This window comes from Tursiops truncatus, chromosome 20 (assembly GCF_011762595.2).
Source record: "Tursiops truncatus isolate mTurTru1 chromosome 20, mTurTru1.mat.Y, whole genome shotgun sequence".
In the NCBI taxonomy this organism is placed as follows: domain Eukaryota; kingdom Metazoa; phylum Chordata; class Mammalia; order Artiodactyla; family Delphinidae; genus Tursiops; species Tursiops truncatus.
Window position 1 is genome coordinate 495,470 of NC_047053.1, and position 17,012 is coordinate 512,481.

General features: G+C 61.6%; 1 protein-coding gene across 14 annotated transcripts in view; it reads left to right on the forward strand.

Annotated features, from left to right (window-relative positions):
- The window catches only part of MPRIP (myosin phosphatase Rho interacting protein), a 130,980-nt gene that overhangs the window by 78,486 nt on the left and 35,482 nt on the right, over positions 1 to 17,012 (forward strand). For 11 of the 14 annotated variants that reach the window (XR_012328813.1, XM_073798408.1, XM_073798407.1 and 8 more), the window contains 4 exons: positions 3,259 to 3,410; positions 7,937 to 8,021; positions 13,115 to 13,334; positions 14,492 to 15,005. Coding sequence is in view for 13 of the 14 variants with exons in the window: in XM_073798408.1 (XP_073654509.1) it covers positions 3,259 to 3,410; positions 7,937 to 8,021; positions 13,115 to 13,334; positions 14,492 to 15,005 (971 nt within the window). In the remaining variant the exon portion in view is untranslated. The remainder of the gene's footprint in view (positions 1 to 3,258; positions 3,411 to 7,936; positions 8,022 to 13,114; positions 13,335 to 14,491; positions 15,006 to 17,012) is intronic. The other 3 variants (XM_073798412.1, XM_033848030.2, XM_033848029.2) reach the window with 1 other exon arrangement.

Below are 17,012 nucleotides of genomic sequence, written 5' to 3' on the forward strand. Positions count from 1 at the left end.
CTGAGTGGGCCTCCTGTGAGCCAGCGAGCAGACGACAGGCAGGAAAGCTGGCTTCTCGGTAGAGCGTGGTCACATCCCCAGACAGAGGCCCTTGTCTTGTGCTCTCCTGCTTGGCCACCTCATTCTTAGAGGATCTTCAGCCCTGTCGCAGCTCTGCCATCTTAGCTGGTGCAGTGTGGAAGCCAGAGGAGGATCAGAGGCCCCCAGATGGCTGGAGGGCCGTCCAGTGACATTGCCGGGTGAGGACTGAACCCATAACTTGGCAACACAGCCGCATCGGTTGGCCTTCCGACAGCCATTCCTTTTTTGGAAAGTGAAATGAGCAAAACTAGGTGATGCCCAGCCTTGGGGAAGGCCTGGATTCCTAACCTCTTGAATTGCAGGATGAGGGCCGGGAGCTCGCTGGACTGGGCTGGTTTCTCTTCTGACAGTGCCAGGGGTGAGGGCTGCATTACAGCCTAGGTACTCACCCTGGCTCTCCCAGCACCAGGGCCGCCTAGCCAGGAAAGGGGTTGTTATATGGACTGTGCTCTCTTCTCTCCCCAATGCTGAGCATGCAGGTGGGTGTGCTCTGCTCCTGGACAGAGGTGGGGAGGGTCAGACCTCAGCCTGGGACTCCCTGGAGACCCTTGGTTGAGTCTGCCCGAGCTGTGAGTGCAAGAGATGCAGTTGAAGGCAGAGCAGTGAAGGGGCAGGTGCGGGTGATGGGAGCGGTCAGTGAGCGCGCAGCGGTGTGCGGGTGCTGCCTCTTCCCCTGGGTGGCGCTGTTGAGACCCCGAAGGAGCCGTCACGGGCAGGTCCCTGTGAACCTGGACCGGTTTGCCAGTTCTCCCTTCTGTTGATGACCGCTGTTTACTCTCTGCTCCCTCTCCTGCTTGTGTAACAGGATTAGATAATGCCCGCCTTGTGGTAAGCCACATTTAAGGAAGCAGGAAAGAGGTTGTAACTGGAAGATCCTGACACAGAGGTGGTAAAGAAACTTCCATGTCCTTCAGCCCTAGCTTGTTATGTTTTTGCCTTTCATTGGCCTTTCTGAAAGCTTTTCCGGAAGGAGGTAGAGCCTTCGTGTCAGGGAGAGGTTGCCAGAAGTCTCATGGTGCAGTTGGCGAGTGAGTCCTGTGACCACACGGAGCTGCAGGGCCGGCAGGGAAACCTCACCTGGGAACCTACTCACTGTGCAGAAGGGGCCAGTGAGCAGCTTGGTACCCCGAGCCCTGGAGCAGTGGTCTCTAAAGAGGAACGTGTGCCTCCAGGGGGCCCACTACGTGGTCTAGTGAGAAGAAAACTCTAGAACTTTTGATGATGTCTTTTATGGTTCCCATTGAACTTACCTGTGTGTATTGTGTGTGTAACAGACGGGTAACTCTTCAGGGCCGTGCGCCTGTGCCGGCAGCATGGTGGATGAAGGAGGAAGAGCCCCTCTGCTCCTGTCCGGCTCTCTCAGGAAAGGAGTGCACCAGGCGCGCCTGTGCTTTCAGCTCGTGCCTTACTCCTCGTGGCATCAGGGTCCTCCCTGAGGACCTGCCTCATAGAGGCCGTGTGCCTTGTCAGGGCCAGTGGGGATTGAGTGTTCCCGCCTGCGGGAGTCTGGCTCCAGAGAGGGCAGAGGTCGCCACCCAGAGACGGTTCCGAAGGGCACTGGCACGATGCTGGGGAAGGCCCAGTGTTAGACCCTCTGAAGGGAGCAGGGGCTGGGGCCGGGGCAGGAAGTGGGGGAAGACACACTCATCCGGGGTGGGGAACCCAGGCCACCTCCCTTGTCCGCTGCTCCCAAGGGACCCCCTCTGCTTGGTTGAGGACAACCTACCCAAGCTCCCTTTCCCAGCTCAAGGGCCGTCCAGGAGCCCCCAGGAGAGATGCTACCAGGTCACTTCACTCAACAAGGGCACTAGGCTTGGCGTGGGTGTGGCCCCTTGTCATGTCCCCACCTGGGGGGCAGTTCGGAGACGGGACACACTTTGAATACACAGCAAGGGTGCATGCTATTTCCCTGTTGTGGGCTCACGGCCAGCCCTCCTGCCCTGCCACCTCCCTTCTGAGCTGGGCCCAAGGAGGACAGGCTGATCCCAGAGGCCCCCCACAGAAAGGCTTCTGGGAGCCAGGGAGCTTAGTCCTTCCCCTGCGGTGGCCCAGCAAGCCCGCGGCCACGTCAGGGCCAGAACTCGGGGAACCCAGTGCCCCTTGGGTCTGGCTCCTGGGGTCGGGCCCCAGTGGATAAGAAGGGAGGTGGCGGTGGGTCAGAAGAGCTCGGGGCCCCCCTCCTCTGCTGGCAGGTGGGAGGGAGGGAGCACGGACGAGGCAGCCCCTAGTCCAGCAGCCACCATTGCCTTTTCTCCCTGCTGCTCCTCCAGGACCTGGGAAGCGCCGAGCGCTTGGGGAGGGCTCCGTGGGGCAGCTGGGGGAGCTGGCAGCTGCCCTGGAGGTGGAGGTGGGAGTCGGAGCTGGGGCTCGTCTCCCTGTGAGAGCCCTCAGCGGGGTCTTTGCACCTGGTGTGGTGGCAGCCATGGCCACCTGCCTCCCCCGCCCATAAGCCTCCTCTTGTTTGGGGGAGGTCCTCACCCTTCCCCTCAGTAGGAACTTCTTAAAACCATCTTTTCTTATTTCTGGGTTTCTCTCCCTGATATCAGTGTCTAATAGCCTAGCTGATAGAAAAGAGGGGGGAAGTTGTTATTCTGGCCCTGGCCAGGCAGCCTGGCGGTGCTCCTCATGGGCAGCCCTGGAGGTGGCCTGCCTGCCCCACAGCCCGCCCTCAAGATGTGCTTCTCTCTGGCCCCCTCTTGCCTCTAAAAGTAACCTTGCTATTTTGAAACCACCTCCTCTGGAGCTTTTCTCCCTGCTTTCCTGGATCAGTCACCCTCTGAGACCAGGCTCCTGGCTGCCTCTGTCGTCCCAGCTGTCTTAAAGGAGTGTCTCCTGCCTGTCCCCACCCCCCAGCCCCCCGCCCTCCTCCAGGACTAGCTGGGATGTTGTTCTCCAGTGGGAAGGAATGTCCAGCTGGATATCCTCTGAGAAGAGCAGGCCTGTCACCGCTCCTCCCTGGAGATGGGTCAGTGGGAAGGCGGGCTGTGAGGGCCGGGCTGAGGCAGTGCACACCCTGTCCTCTGCTGTAATCAGCTGTCTGCACAGCTGTGAGAGGTCCAGGTGACTGAGGAGAAGCACAGAGGGTCAGAAAGGACCGTGGGATGCAGGGACACTCCCTGCTGCCTTCCTCTGCCCCCAGAGTGACTGACTCCCTGCCCCATCTTCTTCCTCTCGCAGCCCACAACCCTCCCTCAGGGCACCATCAACATGAACCAGTGCACAGACGTGGTGGATGGGGAGGGCCGCACGGGCCAGAAGTTCTCCCTGTGCATTCTGACCCCCGAGAAGGAGCACTTCATCCGGGCAGAGACCAAGGAGATCATCAGCGGGTGAGTTCGCTCTGCACGTCTTGGGAAGAGGGGCCCTCGCCTGCCAGCAGCTCCTTGGACCAGGACTCTTAGGCACGACAGCTGGCGTTGCCCTCACTTTCTGCCCCGTGTGTTTCCTCTTCTGAGTCCCTCTCTTCACCCACACTGGCCTCACCCTCCACCCACCTTTGCTTCATCCCCATGTCCACACACTCGCCAGGCTGCCCCTGCATGTCCTGCTCCCCCAGCGGCCTCCCTCTGCTGGCGCTGGCGCATCTTTCCAGCCTCTCTCTGGGGTCTGCGCTCCATTCTCACTGCGCTCCAACCATCTATCGCTCAGCCACGAGGGGCTCAGTTTCCAGAGCTCATCCGACCTCGCCTCCCTCCTGCCTGAAAGCCCCTGGGGCCCTTCTCAGCCCCGCAGCCTTTGCCCCCACCGCCCTGTCCCTCCTTGCTGAGCTGCTTGTCACCGCACGCCCCCTGCTGCCTCGCCCCAGCTCCTCGCCTTCGTTCCCGCTCTCCCCTCTGTCTGCAGTGACCCTCTGTCCCCAAAGCTGTGACGTCTCTGGGAAGCCCTCCACTGCGACGCGTGTGGCTCCATCAGCTGGCGCTCATAAAGGGCGGGGCTTGTCTGAGTGGAGGAGGCCTGTGTCTCCCTCGTGTGCCCCGTGCCTGCCTATGGGAGTCACCGCAGGGTGACCGCACGCACTGCCTTCCTCAGCCGAGGGAAAGGGACAGAGTTCTGGGTCACCTGCTCCCCCAGCATGCCTTGGCAAGAGGCTTGGGGAAGCCCTAGGAAGTAGAGGGGCCCAGATTTTCAGGCAGCCAATAGGCCAGCGGACTGAGCTCTGTGCTCTGAGCCCTGCCACATCTGCCTTCTGGGAGCCCTGCTCCTGGGGCACCTGCCACCAGTCCTGTGCACCCAGCCACACACGGTACGTGACACGGTTCGTGACACGGTACGTGACATGGTACATGACAGCGAGCAGGTGCCCCGGCCCTGCCGGGAGCTTGGGTGCTGGGTCATGCAGAATCCCGTCATCCTTTAAGGTGAAAATGAAAAAGTGAACCAGAGGGGTTGGGGGACTGGGCTGATTATTACAGCACAGAAGACAGAGAATTAGAATGTCAGACACTTTGCTTTCAACAGATTGAAGGCTGCTGAGAGCCCTGGCCTGGGGTTCAGGGCTTCAGATGCAGCCTGCCCACGGCTGCTGAGTGAGAAAGTGAGAGTGTGGCCAGGAGACCCTGTTCTTGCTGAGGTGGGCGTGGAGCAGAGGCCAGACTCGTGCTGCCAAGGGGCTCAGAGGCCCCCTCCGGGGTACCAGCTCACCCCAAGTCCTCTTCTCCTGGGCAGAGGCAGGTTTGCGTTTCTGACTCTAGGGCCTAAAAGAAGGACCACTTTCACTGCTACTCCTTAATCCTCGTCTTAGAACCTTGTGGTTTAAGAGTGTAAAGGGTTTTACAAGCCCTCGTTCTGCGGTTGGGAGACTGAGGTCCAGGACATGAAGGGAGCCTAGTCACTCCAGGCGTGAGTGACAGCACGGAGCCATTTGCACGTCCTGGTTCACACTTGCTGCCATGGCCTTGTCTGGCAGGCACGCCTGGCCGAGGTTCCATTGCCCAACTGGATTCCTTGAGGAGATCTGTTCCCTGCCACTTGGGAGCTGGGTCCTAGGGAAAGGTCTGGGTGACGTTGGATGGGAAAGGGGTGTCTGAGGTCCCCAGGACAACAGGGAGCATGTGAGCTGGGGCCCAGGTCAGTGATGTAGTGGCGTGCCATGTGGTCTCTGGCCTCTCTGATGGGACCCTCCGTCAGGCACTTGGCAGGGTCCTCGGCTCAGTCCCTGAGCCCCTTTCCCACAGTCACTCCTATATGCATGTACAGGGCCTGCCATTCCTGTGCAGCGTGGGTAGACAAGGTCGTTAGCGGGTGAGATACCAGCTGTGTGTCCTGGGGGTCCTGAGGCTGGAGCCTAGTGTCGTGGCTTGGTGGCAAACCCAGAGCCGGAGCCAGTTACCTGGCACTCTTCCCCTCCCCTCATCCTGGGCTGGGCCTCGCTGCTTCCTGCCCAGTGCGAGGGCTCCTGCAACCCTGGGGACAGACTGTGTCTGCATCTTCTCTCCCTCCTCTGCCCTGCCCTTGGCCTCCTGGGTCTGAGCGCCTGGCAAGGCTCCTTGCTGGGTAACCTCATCTGTGGGCTCTGGGGCCCCCACATGGGTCCCTAAAGAGGTGCTGACTTCAAGGGAGAGGAGTAGAGAACAGTCCCTTCTGCCTTCTTTCCGGGGTCTTCTCTGAATGGAGACCCCTGGATGGCCAGAGGCAGCCGTGTCTGTCCCAGAGCTGATGGCGAGAGTCTCTTTCCCTGTCCCCTCACAGCAGGAGGTGCCGCTCCACCTGGCTCTTCAGAGGAGGTGAGATTTGGCAGGAGTTGGCAAGGGGGCTCTTCAGTGCCTCTGGCGGGGCTGGGTCCCAGCTGCCCCTCCTCTCCATACCGCTGCCTTTGAGCTCTGCCCTCAGAGTTGAGGGGCCCCTCTACCGTGTCCCTGGCGCCCACATTCACCACCAGCCGCGTGTGTTCATTCCCCGCACTCATCTCTTTCCTGGGTGTATTTTAACGTCTGTAACCCATCTGGGTAGCACCAGACACATGCTGCTGGGCTGCTGTGAGGAACCCCAGTACAGGGGACACGGCCCATTATCTGTGCCTGGACTGGGCATCCCCCAACCTCTGGCCACGGCACCGCTGAGTGGGGCAGGCCGGGCCCACCCTCGCCCTGCGCTCCATCCCTGAGTCTCCGGGGGCTCCACTTAGTCAGCAGCGTAGCCGCGGGGCAGATCTTCTCTCCTTTCCCGTGAGGCCCTGTCCTGCGAGGTGCACAGGTTTGCCCAGCTGGTTAGTGTTGCCATTCAAGAGCGACTGGGCCAGCGTGCAGAGGCTCCGGGCACCCTGAAGGCTCTGCCCCTCCCCGCCACGGCCCCCGCTCCTGGGGCTCTGCGGGATGAGGTGACTTCGCCGAGCAGTCTCTCCTCCCCTCCCCTCCCTTCCCCGGTAAAGCTTGAAGAGGGGCCCTCAGCAGGCGTGGTTCCTTGGTGTGAACTTCCCAGAGGAAATTCAGCCCCCGTGGCAGGCTAGAAAGCAGGTCTCTTAACCCCACAAGCACGCGAACTCCTTAGGTTACCTGAAGGAAGGCCTTGGAGAGTGCTCGTCTGCTGCTGTGCAGATTCAGCCGTGGCCTCCTTTCTTGCTTCGAGGACCACAGGCGCAGGACCTGTGCGTCAGGTCTGCACAGTGCAGGGATTGTTCATTCTCTCAGCAAACTGAGAATGCCCTGCTCTTGCTGGGCTGGGCCTCACCTCGGATGCTGGGATGCCCCACACCCAATCCTGCTCTCCCAGCTGACAGCTGTCAGCAGCACGACCAGCACAGCCCCCTAGGCTGTCCCAGAAGCCGGCTATGACCAGCCTCCACCCCGCCCCCCTCCCCCGCAAATGAAAGAAGCACCTCTGAGAACTAAAGACCAGAGCCCTTCTCCCTGCCCCAGGCTTGGGGTGCCGGTCATTGCTACAGCCAGGGCCCTGACCGTGCAGACCCTGCCTTGTACAGCAGCTCAGCCAGCGCCACCAGGTCGTCAGCCTAGGCTGGCAGCAGGCCCAACACGGACCCTGGGGTTCTGGGAAGAAGTGGCCCAGTGTCTCCTGCAGTACCTTCCCCTGTGGAGAAAGCACTGGGGCTGCCCTTCGCCACCACACCTCCTTCTTTCCCCTTCCTCCAACCTTCCCAGCTATTACGAAGCTCCAGTGAGGCAAGCAGTGGTCATGTCACGGCCTAATCCAGCCCCTGGCGTCAGAGACCAGGAGACAGAAGCCCAGAGGCCTGGGAGCCACCTGGGGTCATGGTTTGGGGGTGGCAGAGCCAGATCTGAATCCAAGCCTCCTGCCTCATTCCCTGTTCTTCCCACGCTCCCCCGTGGCCTTCCCTGCTGCTGGTCCAGCATGTGGGCCCTGGTATGGGTCCCTGGACAGGGTCCCTGGGCAGCTCTGCTGGGCCTTCCCCAAAACCGAGGTGCCCAGCGCCCTCCCTGTGCAAGTCGGGCCCAGAGGTGAGCGAATGAGTCTGGGAGGTCAGATGCGCAGCCCCCTGAAGTGACCCGCTGTGGGGAAGTTCAGTAGCAGAGTCCCGGGTTCCTTCCTCGAGTGGAGTCCAGGCCCCAGAGAAAGGTCAGTAGTAGAAACAGTGCCGAGTCCTTGGCAGGGGCCTGCGGTCAGGCCTCCCGCCGCACCAGCGTGGAGCCCGCCCCATCTCAAGGCCTGAAGGGCCTCCCCGCCTGCGCTGTGGTCATCGTGGGGTCAGCGCCTGGGAGTGGCCTCGGCTCAGTCTGTGCTCGTCCCGGCTGCGCTGCTGGGTTTCCTGCCCCAGCAGTGACAGCTCTGATCTGAGTGGTGCTCTGCCTTGCTCTGGTGCCTGGAGGCTGGGTGGGCACCGGCGGGGTCCTGGTCCCTGAGAGCAGGGTCTGACTGGCGCTCCCCCCTCCTCTTTCCCCAGCTGGCTGGAGATGCTCACGGTCTATCCCAGGACCAACAAGCAGAACCAGAAGAAGAAGCGGAAGGTGGAGCCCCCTACACCACAGGTGAGGGCGGGGCTGCCAGCTGGCATCCCCTTGGTGGAGCTGGGGCAAAGAGAGTGCGCCCTAGGAGGTTGGGGGGCTTCAGTACCCAGCCTAGAATAGGGTGCAAGGGAAAGGGGTCACGTCAGGGGTGAGGTGGCCATCAGCCCTGGGGTCCTTTCCTTCCTTCTGTTGGTCTGTGAGCTGCACACTCCTCTCCGAGCCACAAGGCAGGACCCCTACTGGGAGGGGGTGGCCTGCTGTGGAGCTGCCCCCAGAGGCATCCACCCTGCAGGCAGGGGGTTCGCAGCAGTAGCACAGTGCGTGTCCCTCCCCCGACCGTCCTGCCAGCTGCTGGGGAGCCGGGAGGAAAGGTTTCAGCTCAGCTCCACTTCCCACACAGAGATGATTCTGCAGACAGCAGGCTGAACAGGGGGGCTGGGCAGGGGGGTCCTAGAGTGTCCCAGCCAAGTGAGGGGCTCTTGAGGGGCCCCACTTATGCTCTGGGTTGACCATAAATGGAAAACACTGGCACTGGCCTTGATTTTGTGCCTCTGCCTCAGATCCCATGAGACCAGAGTGGGAGGTGGCTGGGGTGGTCCCACCAGGTCCAGCCCTTCCCTCCCTGGCTGGCCTGTAGGGGCTCAGGGCACTGGAGGGATTCAGGGACTCAGTGAGCTGATTTGCAAAATGGGCCTGTTGAAGTCTAGTTCTCGGCTACCCGTGTGTGTGGAAGGAAGTACTGGGCCCGTCCTGGGTGCTCAGTGCAGTTGACCCTGGAACACATGGGCTTGAGCTCTGTGGGCCCACTTTATGTGGGTTGTTTTCAATAGTAAATCCTGCAGGACTACACGGTCCGCGGTTGGTTGGAGCCGCGGACATGGAGGAACCGCGGATACAGAGAGCCGACTCTAAGTCGTGCTGGATATTTGACCGCTCAGAGGGGGCAGCGCTCCAACCCCTGCTTGTTCAAAGGGCCAACTGTACATGTGATTCCTTTCCTCTCTGCCCCAAACTTTCCTGTTACTCAGTTGTCTTGCCTGATTGAGCCTCACAGCACCCCTGAGAGTGAACAGGATGGTGATCGGGGGTCCCGTGAGCATCTCACAAGCCCCAGAGCCTGACAGCCCCCCCGTGGAGAACCTGGCTACCCTCTGGGGCTCATCAGTCCCTGCTGGCTCCTCTGGGCTTCCCTGGGTGACAGAGGTCTGGGCAGGAGAGGGAGGTGTGTGCTGGCCCGGTCCCCTTTCTCCTGCACGCCCCCTCAGACTCCCCTGGCCACGCCTGCTCTGGGCTGCTGCACAGGCCCTCCTGCTGATGGAGTGTGGCCCCGGCCTGCTCTCAGCCGATGGTCCTTGTCTGCCTTCTGCCCACCCTCCCCGAAGGGTCCCAGGCCAGCATCCCCCTGGAAGGTAGTGTCCCTGGCAGGAAGTCGGCAAAATGGAATTGCACGCGTTCCTAGAGACAGAAGGTGGAGCTTCCTGCTGGGGAACAGCAGACACACAGGCAAATCCCCCAAAGCTTCCTGATTTGAGAGAAAACCCCAGGCGGAATAAGGGTGTTTAGATTTCCATCGCGTTTCCATAGCGATGCCTTGGAAACAGTGTTGGAGCAGAGCTCCTGCCTCCAAATAAGGCAAATACACATACAGAAGGCACTTTCAACCAGGCCGGGGAATTTGGTTGTGTCCCTGCCCAGTTGTCCCTTCCCCTGTGACATCCTCTCCCCGCAAATGCTGCTTCACATTTTGGGTTGGTAGCAGGAGCCATGTGATTGCAGGGTGGGGAGATCACCCTCTTCCCTGAGGGTCTCTTAGAGCCCAGGGTACTGAGGTCCCAGCCTCCTCTGCTCGACCTACGGCAGGCAGGGTGTCTCTTCCTTCTGCCCTGGCTCCCCTGAGCATCCCATTCAAGGCTGCTGATTTCTGGAAGCTGTGAGCCTTCATCAGGGACAACCCCCTGTCAGTCAGTCTCGTGGAGGGCTGTGGGGCCTGTCCAGAGGAGACTTGGGTCCGGGGGGCGGGGGAGGGTCTCTGGGCAGGCCTCCCCTCCACAGCCCAAGATGCAGCTGTGGGAAAAGCCTAATGCCTTAGGGGCCCCCATAGAGACAAGAACCCAAGACCCCATACCTAGCCTTTTTCTCATGGCCCCGGAGTTTGGGATCAAACCAGCTGGGGGCTGGAGGTGTCCCTTTGCTGCACCCCACGCTCTAGGAACTCAGGCGGGCAGGGGAGCCCGGAGTCCTGTTTTGAGGAGGGTGTCGAGGCATTTGGGAGCTGGGGCCTTGGAGCGTGCAGGCACCCTTCAGGCATGAGGGGGGATGAGGATTGGGCTGTGGGGGAGAGCAGACGTCCTCTCTGCCGGGGGCGGGGGTCCCAGCAGAGCCCAGCGCAGTGGGGGAGACAGGCTGGCCCTGACCAGAGTCTCCGAGGCTGGAGCCTGAGAGGCACAGGCTCCCGGGAGCTGCTTCTTGCTCAGGCTGTTTGAGGAAAGACTTCCTGGTAACGAGGTGCCTGGAGAGGAGGAGTGATCATCCACTCAGGGTGTAACCAGCGGCCCTTGCCTCCCTCTCCCCAAAGCCCAGAGCTGGGACTCGGGTGAGGCCAGGGGCCATGTGTCTCCCAGCCCCGTGTGCAGGCCAGGGGCTGGATCCTCTGTCTCCCTACCTGCTCAGGCTCTTGGCCCTTGCTTCTTGGCGTTTCTTCAAAGACCCATAAAACAGCAGACCTTTCTCCATGAGTGAGGCCCCACGTCAGGTCCAGGGCCCGGCCCACCTCAGGGCCATACATGTGCTGTCAGCTGCCACCTCTTCTCAGGTATCTTATTTTCCACTTGGGTGCTTGCTGCCGTACCCACTCCGGGTCAGGACCCTCCTTCTCACTGGGTCCCTGCTCAGCTTCCATGCCCTGGAGGTAGAAAGCAAGGCTTTCTGTGAAACTCCCTCCAGAGGGGCCTGCTTAGCATGTGGAGGCTTCAGAGGCCCCTTGACTGGGGCCTGCCTTCCTGCCCTGCTTCCTCTTTCGTCTCTGCTTTGAAAACCCTTTCTGAGCAGCCAAACAGCACAGACTTTATTATGGCACTGACAGCCCTGGACGTGCAGCTGTCCCAGCCACACAGAGACAGCACCTGGGAGCCTGGGTGTCCCCTCTTTCCTCTCACACAGGCACCAGGGATCTGTGTTGGCGTGCGCCCCGGCACCCTCCCTCCCGTGATGGTGACGCCTGGGGGGTGGGGGTGGTGCCGTGTGGCCCTGGCCCAGCCCCTGCGAAGTCTGCTGTCCACCCAGCTGCGCTGGAGAGAAGCGACTTTACTTAGAAACCAGCCCCTCTCCTGCAAGCCACAGTGGCTTTGTTCCTGCCGCTAGACTGCCCTCCTGTCCCTGCTGACTCGGTGAGGCTTGGCATAGAGGCAGGAGAAAGCAGGGCTACCAAAAGGAGAAAAAAAGCTCCCTGTGGGCCTTGGCCGCCGTCCAGAGAACCCCAGGGCCCCTGTTCTCTGGGGTGAGTCCCCAGAAGTGGGAGCCTGGGAGGGATCTGTGGGTGCAACCAGCCCTGTGCAGGTTGAGGGCCCAGGCCCAGGAGGCAGGTCTGGGAGCGCTTGGTGCTGGGAAATGTGTTCCTTAAGCTCCCAGTCACTGCCCCTTGCATGTCAGGCCTGGAATTTCCTCTGCCTCTTGAGGATCCTTGCAAGCCCACTCCCTACCCAGTGCTGGGCTCACCCCAGGCATCAGAGAGGGGTATGCATGTGCCAGGGTGCTACACTCATGGCGTGGGGCTGAGAGCACTGGCAGGAAGGGCCTTCCATCATGGGCACAGCGCCGCCCCTCCCCCTCAACCCTTTTTGGCGGCCTCTGTCTCCCTTGGTTGTCTCCCTTGGTCCAGCCTCCCCTCCACAGAGGGGACAGATGCACCGAGCAAGGTCTTCAGGTCACCCCCGCCCAGCTCTGCAGGAGGAATCTCAGTGCCACCCTGGGCCCGGCAGAGCCACGCCCAGCCTCTGAGCACAAACCTCAGGTTGTTGCGAGGGGGCAGGGCAGTGGCACCCAGAACGGCTTCTGCTTAGGAAAGCGTCACCGCTGGGGTGTGGAGCAGGGGCCCCAGGGCCAGGCTTTCTCGGGTCATTGGAGCTGGTTCTGTTTTAGTGTCAGGAAACTGTCAGAAACCACACCATGTTCTTCCAAGTCCACTTCTTCCGTGGTGGGTCAGAGCTCTCGGGAATCTCCAGCTGGGGAGTCAGGTCTGCTAATGGCTCTGCCTGAATGGGCGGTCAGGTGTATCCTGGGTCTGTGGGAAGAGTCATCCTGGCTTTATCCCATCCCAGGAAGCCTGAGATCCTTGCAGAACTAAGGAAACTTTGGACCTGGTGAAATGCCTGTCTCTCACTTTGGGACACAGGGTGCCTGGGCTGCTTGGTGGCTCCTCAGGGGTGCCCGTACAACGTGAAGCCCCCTCTTGGGCCTTTCTCCTGCTCCCGGGGTGCCTGGTGGTGGAAAGTGCTCAGAGCCCCACTCTGCCTCTTACTGGCCGGGCGAGCGTGGGCTGCCGCCTCCTCTCAGCCCAGGCATCCTCCCCTGCGGGGTGGTTGGTGAGGGCTGGAGGGTGCGGCGCCCCGAGAGCCCAGCAGGTGGTCCCTGTGTTTTGGGGAAAGACAGCTGAGATGTGCCTCATTTCTGGGGGCACCCAGAGCCATCCTGCTGGCAGCCCCTCAGCAGCAGGCACCCCAGTGCCCTGGGTGGGCAGGGACTCGGGCCCAGGGCCCGAGCAGGTGCTGCATGGTGGCGGGGGTCCCAGCCCTGCCCTGTCTGGGCTCTAGGCTTGCAGTGTGGAGTTACGGTTCTCTGTGTGCTCTGGCCTTGGACTCTGTGTCTGGCTAAGTACCTCTCGCACAAATGCTTCTCCCTTGGGGCAGCACCAGCTCTGGCCTGGGTTCCCACCTGGGGTGCTAGCTGGGGCTGCAGAAGAGAAAAAGCTTCCAGCCCAACCAGGACATCTCTGTTCTGAGCCTTCCCTTCTGGCATTCTGGGCCTCTGACATGGTGTAGTTGACCTTGGTAGCCAGGTACCCGGGCGGCTCAGCCCGTGTGCTCCCAGGCCCGCACGGACACCGCTCTCCCCTGCAGGAGCCAGGGCCGGCCAAGATGGCTGTCACCAGCAGCAGCAGCAGCAGCAGCATCCCCAGTGCTGAGAAGGTTCCCACCACCAAGTCCACACTCTGGCAGGAAGAAATGAGGGCCAAGGACCAGCCCGATGGGAGCAGCCCGAGTCCAGCTCAGAGTCCCAGCCAGAGCCAGCCTCCTGTGGCCAGCACCCTGAGGGAGCCAGGGCTGGAGAGCAGAGATGGTAAGTGGTGGCCGGGCTGGCCCTCGGGCCCACCTGTCCTGGTGCCCCAGCTGGAAGCACTAGAATGGGCCTCCCGACAGAGCTGGTTCTGGGACTCGGGGCCTCTGAGCCGATCGTGAGCCCCGGGCCTCAGGCTCCCTCACCTTGTGTCCGTCAGCCCTGGGCTGGGCCTGGCCTGGTGTGGGACCTGGGTCGCTGGCCTCCAGCCATTGCCCTGCCCCTCCCCTGTAGCTCTTTTAGTCCTACCTGTAAAGGAGGAAGACAGCACCTGCTCTGTGAGCCCCAGGCAGGTGTCGTGTAATCAGGATGCTCTGTAACGAGGTCTGTGTACAAGGGGGCCTCTGGTTCCTGTGTCTCATGGCTGCTTCGTCTTCAAGTCCCCGTTATCTCTGGAAGCCCACTGTGTCCTGAGAGCAGCAGCAGTGAGGGCTGTCTCGTCCTGCTCTGTCCCATTCTGCCCAGGCGCCTGGGTGAAGCAGGGGAAGAGGATGCTGGGGAGGAAATGGTTGGCATGACTGCGCTTCTCTACCTAGCACTTGGAGTTGCCTGAGCAGAAGCGGGGCGGCAGCCTCAGCCTCCCTCGTCCAGGCCCTAGAGGGCTCTGCACGAGACAGGCTGGCTTTTCCCTTTACACCTGTCCAGGCCACTAGAGGCGCATGGACAGTTGGGACCCAGCTCGTTCAGGTGAAATGCATCTTGTACGGGCTCTGGATAGAAGGTCCCTCAGCCCTCCCCAGGCAGCACACACCCATCCACATCCAGAACCGTTCACTCCTCTCACTCCTGCCAAGGTGCTTCTCTGCCCGTCCCTCCAAAAATGTACTAAAAGGTTGCGTGGCTAGTTGGCCCCTGGATTCCTCCTTGATGTTCGGTAGGAAGTAGTTGTTGCTGGGACGTCTCTCCTGGGAGAATCCTGCTCTCCCAGCGGAGCCCCCAGTCTAGAAGCTCAGGGAGCCCCTGACAGTCTGTCAGCGGCAGCCCGGTAGGGAGAGGCCGATAAGGGTAGGTTCCTCTCCTGGGGCTCTGCCCTGGGGGGGCCACGCCAGCCTTTGGAGGTGGGAGGTAGAGAGGTGGCCTGTTTGGATCTGCGTGCCTTCTTGGAAAGTCCTCAACCAGAGGTGGCAGCCGGCCCAGCATGTCTCCTGCCCCTCTTCCAGAGGAGAGCACCTCGAGCAGCGAGCGTGTGGACTGTGGCCGCAAGGTCCGGGTGGAGAGCGGCTACTTCTCCCTGGAGAAGACCAAGCAGGACGTGAAGGCCGAGGAGCAGCCGCTGCCGCCGCCGCTCTCCCCGCCCAGCCCCGGCACTCCCACCAACAGGTACAGTGGCTCCGGCCCGCCCTCCCGGGAGCTTGGCCGTCCCCTTCCTCCCCCAGGTCCTCAGCCCTCTGGCCGAACCGTCTGCAGTGGCTCCTTCGGCTCCCCGGACACAGCCAGCCGGCCCCCTACCCACGTGGACTCCGGCAGCGCTGGGGGGCGGGGTGCAGAGAGACCGGGGCGCGCCTCTGCCTTTAAAGCCAGCAGGCAGTATGCCACCCTGGCCGACGTCCCTAAGGCCATCAGGATCAGCCACCGAGAAGCTTTCCAGGTGGAGAGAAGGCGGCTGGAGCGTAGGACTCGGGCCCGAAGCCCTGGCAGGGAAGAGGTGGCCCGTCTGTTTGGCAACGAGCGGAGGTAAGGGCGGTGGGGGGCCGACTGGAGGGCCATGTGCTCGCAAACGTGGGTGCACACTCTCCCACCCTTGCAGCCCCTGCCGTGCACACTCACATTCTCTTAGACACACACCCACCTGTGCACCCTCACACACGTGCATTCCGTCACATTCTCGTACACCCTCACACACTTTGTTACATGTTTCCTCCCTGCACCCCCCCCCGCCCCAACACACACACACACACACACACACACACACACACACACACACACAGACACACACACACACACACACACACACACACACACACACACACACGGGTGCCTGGGGAGAGACAGGGTTTGGAGATGGGCCTGGGCCAGGGCTGGTGGAGGTGTGGGACTTGACTGTGGTCTGAGGGTAGGAGGGCCCTTCCCTCGTTCCCCTGGAGAGTGGGGGGCAAGATCTTGCAAGGTTCCATCTTGGAGTCTTCAGGCCCAGGCCCGGCCCAGAGTGCCCCAGTGCCCCTGCCAGTAGGAGCTTCCACTCCTGAGTCTATAAATGGGGCGTCTGCCCAGCAAGAGGGTTCGCACCCAGCTGCGTGGGCTGCTGGCGGGATGTGAACCTCTCCAAACGATTCATGTTCTGGAAAAAGAAAATCCATAGTTTTCATTACATTTCCAAAGAAGTTGTTTTCTAAGAAAGAGGTTCAGACCCAAGTTCCACAAGTGTCTGTGGAGTGTCCTGCTGCCGCCCTCCCCCTGCCCAAGCCCAGCTCAGGGTTGGGGCGAGCTATGGGGACAGACTGGGTGGCCCTGGGCTCCCCCTCGAGGGGTTGGCTGGGAGCAGGTTGCTTTGCTCTCCTGCTCTCTTGCTTCTTAGCACCACCTGCTCTCCCAAATGTGCCCTCCAGCACTAGGAAGAGAGAGAAGGAAACAAGGTGCCTCAGTGCTGGGGAGGGGGAAGCTTACCTGTACTGGGGGGCGCCCTCCAGTGTCTGTCCGCCTGGTTCATTAGTAACCTTGAGAGATGTATGACCACCCTGGTATGCAGGGGCAGAGACGGGGGCGCAGAAGCAGGGCGGCTCCTCACGGGAACTGCCTGGGACAGCAGAGCCACGACATAAACCCCAGGCCGGACCTGGGAACGGGAGGGCCCTGCTGCCAGGATGGACCCGGGATAGGGCCGAGGCTGTCCTGAGCGCACTTAAGTATAAGTGAATGGACTTGCCAGAAGTATAAGTCAACGGACTTGCCAGATGTAGGCGGCCAGTCTTCTTGCTGCATCCTGGAGGCCCCTGAGTGGGCAGCCACACCTGGTTTGGCGGGGACCAAAGAATTAACATTCAGCGCACCTGCTTGGCTTGGAGTTCCCTCTCAGCTAGCAGCCCAGGCTACACAGCATCTCTGGGGCTTTGCTTCCGCCTGCTCTTCGCTACCACGGGATGTGCTTTCACCTGGTGCAGGCTGCCCTGGGGCCCCTCTGCGCTGCATCCTAACACTGTCACGTCACTTTCCTACTGACCCCTCATGACATCTGACTGGCTGCTGTCACTCTCCGAGGCCTGCTTTCTGGTCCTGAGTAGCCGCCCCTCCCAGTGCTGGACTGGATTCCTGTCTCTGGTGATGTAGAACAGAACGCCACGTGGGCAGGACGCCGGCCACAGCTACCCAGAGTGGCAGCTGCCCGGGGGCCCGACTGGGGGGCCTCAGGGGTGGGTTTCCTGACGAGCCCTGGCCCGGAAGTAATCCTTCTCGGATGGCGAGCTGCTGCCGACTGAGCGTGGGGGGCCCTGGCCCTGGTTGAACTGCTGGTGACTGACCCCAGAACCAGCTGCCGGCGGTCCTGTCTGCGCCTTGGCTGGCAGCCTGGAGAGGTCGGGTTCCGTCCCATCACTGGCCCACCTGGGAGGCCTTTGCTGTCACACCTGCAGGGCTTCAATGGACCCAAGTTTCAAAGGCCCCACTTGGCAGAGTCAACCGTGGCTGACTCCCTGGCAGGTGGCGCCGCCCTGTCCGCTCCTCTGACCCCCGCGCGGCCATGGCCGG